The sequence below is a fragment of the Lithobates pipiens genome, unplaced genomic scaffold, assembly GCF_037356315.1.
Source record: "Lithobates pipiens isolate NorthernLeopardFrog02 unplaced genomic scaffold, aLitPip1_a1.2 Scaffold_27, whole genome shotgun sequence".
NCBI lineage: Eukaryota > Metazoa > Chordata > Amphibia > Anura > Ranidae > Lithobates > Lithobates pipiens.
In genome coordinates, this window is record NW_027507788.1 from 192,023,126 (window position 1) to 192,036,222 (window position 13,097).

Here is a 13,097-nt window from a genome sequence, read left to right on the forward strand (position 1 = left end):
TTGCGCTCTTCTACCTTCTATCTGAATATGCCTCACAGATGTGCAATAGGGTTTAGGTCTGGAGACATGCATGGCCAGTCTATCGCCTTTAGCTTCTTTAGCAAGGCAGTGGTTGTCTTGGAAGTGTGTTTGGAGTCGTTATGTTGGAGTACTTCACTGCGGCCCAGTCTCCGAAGGGAGGGGATTATGCTCTGCTTCAGTAGGTCAGTGCTAGGAGTGCAACGGATCAAAAAACTCATGGATCGGATCGTTCCTCGGATCAGAGTAATGGATCGGATAATTTTTTCGGATCAGCAAATAATAATTTAATTTGCAAAAACCTGTGAAAATTCCACCACCATATAGTCCCCACTGTAATATCCACAATCTCCCCCACTGTAATATTGGCTGGGTACGGCAGAGCATTGGCAGAGTATGGCTGGGTACGACAGAGCATTGGCAGAGTATGGCTGGGTACGGCAGAGCATTGGCAGGGTATGGCAGAGCATTGGCAGGGTACGGCAGAGCATTGGCAGGGTATGGTGGGATGGCTGCTTCCATCCGATCTCTCCCCTCCACTGTACAGATTAGTAGAGAGAGGGGAGAGAGGAACCGGCGTTGTGACATAACGCCAGTTTGTTTACAATCGATTGCTCCGTCGGAGCGAACACATTGTAAACGGCCTGGGTGTAAAAAGATGGCCGCCGCTTCGGAGCTAGGCCGAAGCCGTGGCCTTTCCTAAGGCCGAGACCGCGGAGCCGATCCGAGCGGGGTGACCCCTTCGGTTCACGGATCAGTGAATTTTCGTTGCACCCCTAGTCAGTACATGTTGGCTTTCATGGTTCCCTCAATGAGCTGTAGCTCCCCAGTATCGGCAGCACTCATGCAGCCCCAGACCATGACACTCCCACCACCATGCTTGACTGCAGGCAAAACACACTTGCCTTTGTACTCCTCTCCTAAGTTTATCTTGGTCTCATCAGACCATAGGACATGGTTTCAGTAATCCATGCACTCATACATCTATTTCCCAAAGATAACCTCTGGATAAGACGCTGAGCATGTGTGCTCATCTCCTTTGGTCGACCACGGTGAGGCCTGTTCTGAATGGAACCTGTCCTGTTAAACCGCTGTATGGTCTTGGCCACCGTGCTGCAGCTCAGTTTCAGGGCCTTGGCAATCTTCTTATAGCCTAGGCCATGTTTACATAGAACACCACCTCTTTTTCAGATTTTTAGAGTGTTCTTTGCCATAAGGTGCCATGTTGAACTTCCAGTGACCAGTATGCGAGAGTGAGAGCAACACCACCAAATTTAACACACACGCTCCTTGTTCGCACCTGAGACATAATAACGCTAACATGTCACATGACACCAGGGAGGGAAAATTACTAATTGGGCCCAATTTGGACATTTTCACTTAGCGGTGTACTCACTTTTGTTGCCAGCGGTTGAGACATTAAAAGGCTATTATTATTAGAGTTATTTTGAGGGGACATCAAATTTAGACTGTTATACAAGCTGTACACTCACAACCCGGTAAGGTTTATTTTTGCCATCATTGCCCCATTGGGGAGATTTATTGGCACGTCCTTTCCCACTGCCAAAATAGGATGCAAGAGGAAGTCTCTGCAAATTAAGGGAATCTCTTGGGGGCTCTCATGTCACCATTGAAAGATTTCCCCTTTATTACTTTTCTGGGGACAACCCAAAATTTAGGATTTTCTTTTATGATGTCAGTCACTGATGCGGATGAGAAGGCCTGGCTCAGATTCTGCACTCTAATTCATCCCAAAGGTGTTCTATTGGGACTATCAGGACTCTGTGCAGGCCAAGTTCCTCCACCCCAAATTTCCTCATCTGTGTCTTTATGGACTTTGCTTTGTGCGCTGATGCTTAGTCATGTTGGAACAGGGGAACAGGAAGGGACCTTCCCCAAACTGTTCCCACAAAGTTGGGCATGATCCTTTCCAAAATGTCTTTATACGCTTTAAGGGCTTCCTTCACTGGAAAAAAGGGGCCAAGGCACCCGCCGGGGTCCTAACAACCAATGACTCACCCTTCCTGTCAGCAACGAGTCATCGGTTGTTAAGAAGCCGACTCCTGCTGTTTTCCTAACAACGAGTCGGCCCTGCTGTCAGTGGGGATTTCCAGTTGACAGCGGAATATAAATAAAAGGCCAGGATTAAAAAAAAAAAAAAAAAAAAATGTGGGGTATCGACCCAATCTATATTAGGCCCTGTGGGGGGATTGAAGAGGGCGTCATGCCAAAAAAAAATATATAAATAAAAGCGTGGGGTCCTCCCCAAAAAAGGAACATTTCTTCAGTGTATTTTGCCCATTCATTCATGTGGCTTAAAGAGGAAGTAAACCCTGATGGGTTTACTTCCTCTTTCATTCCCTGCAAAGGTAAAGAATAATGGACTACTATGCATCTCCTAAACCGTATAGGTTTAGGAGATATTTCTTGGACCTACAAGTAAGCCTTAATCTAGGCTTACCTGTAGGTTAAAGTGTGTTGTAAGGGTTTACAACCACTTTAAGGACTGGCAGCCTGTATCATGGTACCGCCCTCGCTGTGCCTATTTTGCTGGCAGTGATACCTACTGCAATAATTCCATAGCTGATCTATCCTCATGTTCTTTGTACTCCCTTTCCTGAATAAGCAAGTCAGTGAAACACATTGAGAAAGTCAAACTCCTCCAGTCTACAGCTACTCTGCTTACTTTATGCGCTAGATTGAATTGATATACCTCTGGAAGGTTGCCTTGGTGGCCCTTACTGGATCAGATGTATGTGTACATACATGTTAATATAAATCTTGTGGTAGGGGCTACACATATAAGAGGTTCTGTCCATACTATTTCCATACGTTTTCAACACTTTTTGTATGTACTTGATTTTGATTTAAATACCACCAACCCGATTGCCAGGCTTTGTGGGTTAATACAAACCTGTTTTTAACTGATTATTTGACTGTACTTTTGTGTAAGCAAAATCTTTACTTAACTGTTTTGTAAGCCTCTTTAGTGTTTTTTGTAGCTGCAGCAAATTCATCTGGTAAGGTGCATAGGTACTTTGTCTGCGACTAAGATCCCTTTCACACTTTTCAGTTTTCAGACATTTTAGCGCTATAAACAGCACCTGTAAAGCACCTGAAAATTGCCTCCCATGCTGCCCAAGTGTAAAAGCCCGAGGGCTTTCACACTGGGGCAGTGCACTTTCGAGACATTATAAAAAGTCCTGCGCCGCTTAAACAGCGGCAAAGCAATGCTAAAACGACCAGCGCTTTACCGCTACTGCATGGGCGGCCCCAGTGTGAAAGGGGTTTAAGGGTCATCAGCCAAGCTGTTGTCAATATCCTAAAAAAAACAAAAAACGCTATATATTCCTATTGAAAATCCAGTCAGTTGTAAGCAATATAGGTTTAAACTTTACTTAGGGAAAGGTATCTGGAACAGGACTTGGTCACACATAGCTAATCGCACAGGGCTACGCATTCTGGGATAGCACAGCATTTATGGCATCTAAAATGTCCCAGTTGTCTACTTACCACAGCTTCCCTATCAGACACCCCAAAGGCAGACTTCTGTCTTTTGCTAGTTATGTAGGACGAATTCTCTTGGATCTTCTCCAGCAGTTGGCGCACTGGCTTGCAATAATTGGATACTTTACATTCCTTTAGGAAAGATTTCAGCTGCAAGGACAAAAAAGAATTTTATACAAAAAAAATCTGTGGCGTTAAAGGCTTGCCAGTAGAAATCTTGGGCAACAATTAACTGGTAAGGAGATACACAGAAAGGATACAGCGTGACAACACCCTTTGGAGATGAGTAAAAGCATACCCATCACAAACCTAAGCAATTTAAAATGTAGTATATATGGTGGGGAAAAAAAATAGATAGGCAGAGGTTACTTTTTATGTTACTTTTAAGTAGAACTCCCACTTTGGTTAGAACGGAAACAAATTGAAACTTCTGTTAGAATTTTACTACTCTATCCTGGTTTAAGAAGATTTTGCCACACTTCCTGCCCTGATGACTAAACAGGAAGTAAAGCTGGCCATACACTAACACATTTTCAAACAAACATTCATATGATCATCCATGCAATTTTCAGTACATTTATTGACTTGACAAATGTTGTTCGAAAATACTTCAAAACTACCTTTGAAGTTAAAGGGGTTGTAAAGGTAAAAGTTTTTTCACCCTTTCATTCTATGCGTTAAGGTGAAAAAACATCTGACAGTGCCCGCGCCCCCAGCCCCCCCCCCCCCCGTTTTACTTACCTCACCCCTCGAAAGTCCCACGCTCGTCCCCCGACATCCTTTCCACCGTTCAGCCTGGCCGCTGATTGGCTGGAGTGGATGGATGGAAAGCAGTGCAGCCATTGGCTCGCGCTGCTGTCAATCAATCCACTGACGCGGAGCGCCGGGGGGCGGGGCCGTGTGATACAGCGAGCGGCTATAGCCGCCGGCTGTATCACGGGAGCGCGCCCGCAGGTGCTTATCACCCTGCGAGGGAGCTCTCATGAACGTGAGAAGCACCTGAGGGAGGAAGCCGAGACAGCCGCCGAGGGACCCCAGAAGAGCAGGTTCGGGGCCACTCTGTGCAAAACGAGCTGCACAGTGGAGGTAAGTATAACATGTTTGTTATTTTAAATAATACAATCCCTTTAAAATTCAATTTTGGAACACGTGGACCTTCCAAAATGAAAACCACATATACTGGTAGGAATTTGTTTGTACAAAAATATTTTCCATCTGGCGCCTTTGAATTTTATCATGATAGTGGTCAAAAACATTGAATTGACCGCATTAATAATTAGAAAATAAAAATAACACTCCAAAAATTACAAACTTCAACCATTCTACTAGTGTATAGCACCCGCCAACCCACCACCCTCCCCCCACTCAGGTGCCGGTCTTTCATAAAAGTGCTCTGAGCAGAGCATTGGCCCCATGGTCACTTTTAGAAGCGGCGGGAGGGGTCGTCCACTACCCCGGTCGATTTCTGGGTGGTTTTCGGGCCTTGAGCAAATTAGGGCCTTGCCTGTAAAAGTTGAGCTTGGCTCTGCCCCTGACCCTCATTCCAACTGGTCATTCAATGTGACGGGTAGCCTACCTGATTAGTAGGGTAATTCATCAAGAGCTGAAATACTCAATGGAAACATCTACGCTATGGGCCAAAGCATTTATATAGAGAGGTACCAAATCTTTGCTTAAAATAGGTAAAAACTTTAATAAGGAACGTCTCTTATTTGCTCCACTTTGGCAAGTTAAATATACAATTGAAAGCGTTTACTTATATCTGTTAAATAAATTTAAAAAAATACAATTTTGCCAGAAATCCAGTGTTGTCCCCCACTCTGCAGACTTCAAGCAATTTTATCAGGAACTGTATTAGGACAACAGAACACGTCCAATATGTTATGGCGATACGGAGAGGTAGAGGTGTTCTGTAGTTTCTGTCCTTGGTTACAACAGACATTCATCATTTAAGTAACTTCCTGCCATCCACGGTACGGTACCCCCCTCCCCCCCCCCCCCCAAGGGGTGCTTCATTACACCTACTGGGACCACAGTACAATACTTCAGAGACCAATGCTGACAATGCTATGCTGCTCTCTCTACGGTATTAAAGACTGGACACAATGGCCAAAAGAGGAAGAAGACCTCAGGATGTCACTTGACCTTCCAGAAGACCCCCAGGACATGACCTGTCTGGAAGACCCCCAGGATAAAGGGTATTATAAAAGAGAAGCTTTGGCCATACTTCTCTTCTGGGCCACAAGAGAGCACTTACTTTTGCTTTCCTGTGACCTACAGTCAGCTAATAGCAGGCTATTGCCCGTTATCAGCTTACATCACAGAGCACCTCCAGGCCCTGAAAGAATTCCAACTATATGGTCGGGATGCACCCAGCCAGCTTATTAACAGCTGGCTTTGGTAGTCGGCTGAGAGCAGAAAATAGCTACTCCCACCCACTCACCAGCGAGTGAGCGCTGGAAGGACAGAGCAGAGGATGACTTATGGTGTCTAAAGACCGAGTGATCAGCAGTCATGTGATTGCTCAGTTCGTGGGCTTAGATCCGGTAGGCGAACAGTTGCAGCATCAAACTGAAGCAATGGATGTATGTGTGTTTTCTTATACAAATATCAGAGGGAGGAGAGGGGCCCATACTACAGTTCTTAGTAGCTTACAGAGCGCTCTTATGTAACTGAAATAACAGTATAATAATAAATTGAGGTGCTGTTTCCTTGAAGAAGCAACATATTGTCCATCTTGTACCAAAAAGCCGGAAAAAGCATTCATGTGTCCACCCCATCCACTTGTGAAATTCAAATCATGCAATGGTGAATGAACTTTGGGAGCATATGTTTCTTTTTGCACATAAAGGTCATTGCTTTTTCTAAATTTACAATACAATTTTGTGTGCTCAATTTATTAAAACAAAAAACGGTATTGGACCATTTTTTTTCAAAAAGCTCTAAACTGTAGTGACCCGACCCCCACCCATCTCCGTACACACCCGGAGGCCACAGTACCACAAAGCACAGAACGGCTGTTTGCACATCTGTGTGAAATCCCTTTGGCAGAAGACTGCAGGCTCTCTTCCCAGCCCCCCCCCCCCCTCTTGTGTGCGTTCACATCTGGGATCGGGCAGGGACAAGAGAGGCAAACTACTAACAGAGCCCTGAGCCGCAGACAGCCTGGGGGTCTCCGATGTGTCAACGTGTGGTCTAATAGATGACGCATGAAAAAAGGAGGGGGACAAGGGGGCAGCTTTCCAAATTTCCGTGCTAACGTCAGCTCGAAGCGCTCGGCAGCCTAATCTGTGTGTGACCTGTAGAGAACCGCATCTGGTTCTTCTTAGACGGCGTTATGTGTCTATCCCATTTCCAGTATCCACACAGTTTATAGCTCAGGCTAAGAGGGCAAATTAAAACACCATTTTGTGCATCAGTCCCAGTACACCTGGCTACACAGAATTAAAGAACTCTAATTAAAAAAACTGTTTAAAACGAGGACTTGCTGAAATCGCCACATTTCTAACAATTATCACTTTTGCCCTGAAAAAAAGTTACATAAAGTTTTCAGATTTACAGCCTGCTGTACCCAATACCCTCAAAAGCTATGTGCCTTTTGCCCATCTACTCTGCTACCTTTTTCTGACTGGCAGAAATTAAACATAAAAGCTGTAGTGCTGTCCTTACAATCGCACCGAACAAATTCTACTCCATATTTAGCCCAAAAAGTCACTTCTAATTAGTAACAGTGGCTGAATGGCTCAAGGGTCTTGCAGCTTCCAATAGCCTGTGGGTAGCTGACAAATTGGGAAAACAAAAGGAAGCGCAGTTAATCCTTTGAGTCATAATAGAAGGATTAACGGCACTAAGGTCTGCGCTTCCTTTTCTTATTTGTTAAAAACAGAAGCAGAGCAGGGAAAGCTTCCCACCCCAATAGCGGATGATTAGGCGAGACTCCTGCACAACCTCCCTGCCCATACATGGATTGAAATTCAGCCAGTCCCTGCTGAGCCAGCTGAACTCCGATCCATGTATGGCTGGCTTAACTCTCGCCTAATCATGCAAGATCGGTAGATTGATTTCTGTACAACCACCCTTTTGGATGTTCCCCACTCGATCAGCGCTGCAGGCTATAGCCTAAAATGCTGATCATTGTATTCTGAAGTTCTCCCAGCTGTCAGAGAATACAAAAGCTTAGCAGAGAGGCTTCCCCAATCAAGTGTGTGGATGGGAATATTTTTTTTTTTTTAATAGCTTTTAAAAAAATAAAAAATAAAAACTGGCTAATCTATGGGCTGCCTTAGGGTCAAGACCACCCCAAGGTAACTATTTTCCACCATCACTGAGGCAGGAAGGGAGCTAAAATTCTACTTTGAGGTCACGCAGATAAAATAAAAAAAAATGAGAAGGATCAGAACATCTTTGAGAATTGTTTCGACATTCCCATCACTTCCAATATGTAGTTACTGGGGCAGAAAAGGAAGTAAAGACCCCCAAGTTGAGATACAGACAGAACAAAACCCCTCGGTTTCTAAACCGTTCCCGCTATATGCATATTAAGGCTGGGTTCACACTGCTGCGGCTACGAGAACCGGATGTGATTCGCACCGCACTGCAAATCACATCCGATCTCTGTGCGATGCGAGTTCAGCCATGAAGATAGTATGGCTGAATTCGCATCGCACCCGACCCAAACTCGCACAGGACCCTTTTTTTGGTCCGCAGCAGAATCGGATCACATGGGTGTTCACACCATGCGATCCGATTCCTGTCCGAGTTTGCAGATCGCACTGCGATATGCAAACTGATCTGGGGGTGTCATTAACGTTTCACTGACACTCCCAGCAGTTCGCATAGGGCAGTGTGAACTGCCGCCGGGAGGTATGCGATGCGGGAACCCGCCGCGGATTCGCAGCATTCCCGCATCGCTGCAATGTGAACCCAGCCTAAAACACGAAAAAATAAAACAAAACATTTTGGATTTGTTTCCCTTCATAGTGTTCTACTGTGCATAATGCACGCCTGCGGTCTTCATCTTTTATTGGCTTCATGCACATGGGAGCAAGTGCAGTGTAAAAAAAAAAGCCGCGCGTTTCTGGTGCCTGGGATGTCCTGGAACTACATACAGCCAGAAGAAAAGGTGTGTTATAGGCAACACTCTCCTCAAGGTGGAAGCAGCAGGTGCAGGCTCAGCATGTAGTAATGAAGGAGAATCTGGACAGCCGCACTCCGATACAAATGCCTTTATTGTGTAAAATAAAAATTGGTACATGAGCAGCAGGGTTCAGGATGAAATAGTTGACGCGTTTCACACTCTCAATAGTGCTTAACCACTTCAGCCCCGGACCATTTTGCTGGCCAAAGACCAGACAACTTTTTGTGACTCGGCACTGCATGGCTTTAACTGACAATTGCGCGGTCATGCGACGTGGCTCCCAAACAAAACATCCCATCCCATCCCAACATCCTTTTTTTTCCCCACAAATAGAGCTTTCTTTTGGTGGTATTTGATCACCCCTGCGGTTTTTATTTTTTGCGCTATAAACAAAAGTAGAGCGACAATTTAGAAAAAAAAAACGCATTATTTTTTACTTTTTGCTATAATAAATATCCCCCAAAAATAGATTTAAAAAAACATTTTTTTCCCTGAGTTTAGGCCGATACGTATTCTTCTACATATTTTTGGTAAAAAAATTAAAAAAAACGCAATAAGTGATTATTGATTGGTTTGCGCAAAAGTTATAGCGTTTACAAACTAGGGGATAATTTTATGTCATTTTTATTAATATTTTTTTTTACTAGTAATGGCAGCGATCAGCGATTTTTATTGTGACTGCAACATTGTGGCGGACACATCGGACATTTTTGACAAATTTTTGGGACCATTGTCATTTATACAGCAATCACTGCTATACAAATGCACTGATTCCTGTGTAAATGACACTGGCAGTGAAGGGGTTAACCAGTGGGTGGCAGTGTAGGGGTGTGTTACTAACTGTTGGGGGCTGGGCTTTTTTTTAGTGAACACTGATCTCTACTCCAGAGCAGAGATCAGCGTCACTTGTTGCTAGGCAAAACGGGGAGATCTCCAAGTTCAGCCGACCCGTGAGGCGATCGAGTCCACGGGACACGCGACCGGACTCACGGGGGGCCCTACCAGCATGCGAGCGCGCCGCCGGTGGCGCGCTTGTGATGGCAGGGTGGAATTTAAGATTGGACGTACCTGTATGCCAATATGCCTGCACGTGCCCTTCTGCTGACGTACATCGGCGTGCCCTGGTCAGAAAGTGGTAAATCATAGCTATGATTAAGCACTATTGAGAGTGTGAAACGCGTCAACTATTTCATCCTGTACCCTGCTGAAGCAAAAATTAGTTATTTTACACAATAAAGGCTTTCGTATCGCAGTGCGTCTGTCCAGATTCTCCTTCTTCCCAACTGCGTACAGCCACCCATAAACATAAGGAAGTGAAGGCAGTTATACGCAGCTATTTCCCGCTAGAAGTATAAAGTAGCACATTTGCAGAGATGTATGGTCCCCAACCTAAATAGTGTGCATTCAAGACATTATGTCTGTGCACGTGCAACGCTTTATGCAAATTGTGACACACAGCTGTTTACAGTCACTCAAACACGAATGGGTCAAAGCGGCAGCTGCAGGACATCCCGGGCTCCAGAAATACGCCTCTTAACACAGTTTGGGCAAATGCAGATCATCGCAACTCTGTGGACATTGTGCGAATGTGCCCAATAAGAATATAACAAAACTCATACAAAGTACCTATACTTATCGATATATTGTTAGCCTGGTACAAAGAAATAGGAACCAATACAGCCACAGAAATTATCTAAATATATTCAGCAGGGCTGTACCCAGCCCGCTGACCTCCATGTTACTCTGGAGTAGGGCTGCAACTAACGATTATTTTCATAATCGATTAGTTGGCCGATTATTGTTTCGATTAACTGTAAAAAAAAGGTGTGGTGTATAATTTAGTTAATATGTAAAGTTTTAAAAAAAGGCAATTTATTCTTAAATATCTCTATATGCAGTGGTAAATATAAATAACCAACTATATGGTTAGGGAGCAAAATATCGAATCCACTCTGAGAATACCAGACAGAAGAGATATACTGTATATATTAGAGGGGATATATACTGTATAAACTATTAGAGGAGATATACTGTATATACTATTGAAGATATACTGTATATACCATTAGAGGAGATATATACTGTATATACTATTGAAGATATACTGTATATACCATTAGAGGATACATATACTGTATATACCATTAGAGGAGCGATATATTGTACATACTATTAGAGGGGATATATACTGTATATACCATTAGAGGAGAGATATACTATATATACCATTAGAGAAGAGATATAGTGTATATACTATTAGAGGAGATATACTGTATATACTATTAGAGGAGATATACTGTATATACTATTAGAGGAGATATACTGTATATACTATTAGAGGATATATACTGCATATACTATTAGAGGATATATACTGCATATACTATTAGAGGAGATATATACTATTAAAGGGTCAATCAGGTAAATATCATCAGACTCATTAACTTTAACCCCATTTTGTTACTGGCCGATTAATCGATTATGAAAATAGTAATCGATTAATTTCCTAATCGATTAGTTGTCGATTAATCAATTCGTTGTTTCAGCCCTACTCTGGAGGTCACAACAGAGACGTGGAGGTTGGTGGAAGAGCTACTGGGCTCGTGCGATCACCAGGAGATCCGCACTCCCAGTGTTGGCTCCTGAATAGAAGGCTTTAGCGAATGATTCCTCTTGAACAGAGTGGTGTTCAGCAATCTGCAGCGCAAAAAGGCAAGAACCGATATACTGCTTTTGAAGGGTATTCTCTTTGCTTAATTTGATGTTCCTGAAGGGGTCACTTTTGAGGACCTCTGGTCATGAAAGGTTTAAAAGCTTACAGCATTCTGTACAAAAAGGAAAGGTATATCAAGTGCAGAGCACAAGGCTGAAGTGCAAATAAAGGGCAGCATAAAGTCATCTTCTGGAGTGAGAAAGTGAGGCAGACTGTTCGGCCAAGTTCAGCATAATTAATATGGGATCAGTGACCTGTAGTGACTAAAGCATCCTGAATCTCTCCTAGCTGCAGGCTGAAAATAGAAAATGCTAGGAGCGCATGCTGCCTCCCAACAAGAAAACAGATCTCTGACAAGCATCCAAACCACTGCCTGTAACCCTACGGATGCCGGACACAAGCACCGGAGAAAGACGATGCCTGTCTGCAAGAACAGCCCTTGTGCTTGAATGCTAAGAGTTAATAAAGAGAGACTAATAGCGACGCGCCGCTCCGGAGCTGGGATTTGAAGTCTGCCAAAACAACTCTGCCGCCTGTGCTTCTCCCAGCATGGGGGAAGAGTGCATGTCACGGAGACAGAAGAGAGCGCTTCGTTGGCGAGCCGCGCCAGCCGGAGATTATCAGGATAGATGCTGTCACGCTGCCAGTGATGCGGCGCTCACACTGCGTTCTCTGTACGGCTGCACACCAACACGCCCACGCGCCAGCCACCCCGGACACACTCCCCTTCAAGTCTATGCATGCCTCTAACGGCTTTTCACACGTCTAACTGCGCACAAAACTTTTAAAATTCCTTTTCTATCAAAGGGAAAAGAGAAACAATGAGGCCATATGGACCTGTTTAAACTGTAACCAAAATAAGCTGTAAAAAAAAAGAAGAAAAAAAAATTGTGACTTTGATGTGTTGCGCTGACAAACATTTGTATTAAAGAATCCCAATGCACGGGGTTGAATGGAAAGGCTGGGGGTACTACAAAGTCCCCAACTAGAACTAAATCCTGCTTTAAAGCAGAACTCCAGCCAAGTTGTTTCTAGTTTTGGACAAAGTGGGAAGGTTCAGAAGCTTTGTCAAATTTTTCATTGAGATCATGTGGCAAGCAATCTTGTCAGCTTCACCCACATTAAAACCACTGAAAATCATAAATACAACCCCAGAAAATCAGCAAAAACTAAGCAATTTGCCATCTGAAAGTTCCAGCAACAACCAGAAATTGGTTGATTGCATGATTAAGTTCAGGCAATAATTTGACAGTTTTAATTCACTCAGATCAATTCACAAAGCTTTTACATCAGCTTAAGGCAGGCCATCAGCCGTCACTAAATGGCGGACCGCGGTCCGCCCATGGACCGAAAGCCAGTCCTATCCGCACCGCGGCTCTGCTGTTTAGCAGCCTGGGTGTCCTCTCCTGGGTGGTATCCTCCTTGCTCCACCACCGGCACAGCATTTATCCTTAATAGCAGGCAGAAGGGATTGCCCGTCTGGGCAGAGGGCCAGAGCCGCCCAACTTTTATAGTGAACAAGCCAGTGATTTGGTGCTAGGATGCTGGGCGGTCCCTAGCAACCAATTTCCTGAAAATTTGCCCAGCTCCCACTCTCTGCCCGGACATGCTGTGCCTTGTGCTTTCTATTTCCTGGAATGGATAGGTCCTGTACAAGATAAGATTGGAAAGAAGAGAGTTGTCAGTGGAAAAATTTGCTGGAAGGTAAAGGAAATTCGCATA

General features: G+C 44.2%; 1 protein-coding gene across 1 annotated transcript in view; it reads right to left on the bottom strand.

Moving 5' to 3' along the window:
• Positions 1-13,097, bottom strand: part of NOC2L (NOC2 like nucleolar associated transcriptional repressor) — a 224,624-nt gene that overhangs the window by 65,062 nt on the left and 146,465 nt on the right. Inside the window, exon 15 of the mRNA XM_077458080.1 lies at positions 3,532-3,675. Within this exon, the coding sequence (XP_077314206.1) occupies positions 3,532-3,675 (144 nt within the window). The remainder of the gene's footprint in view (positions 1-3,531; positions 3,676-13,097) is intronic.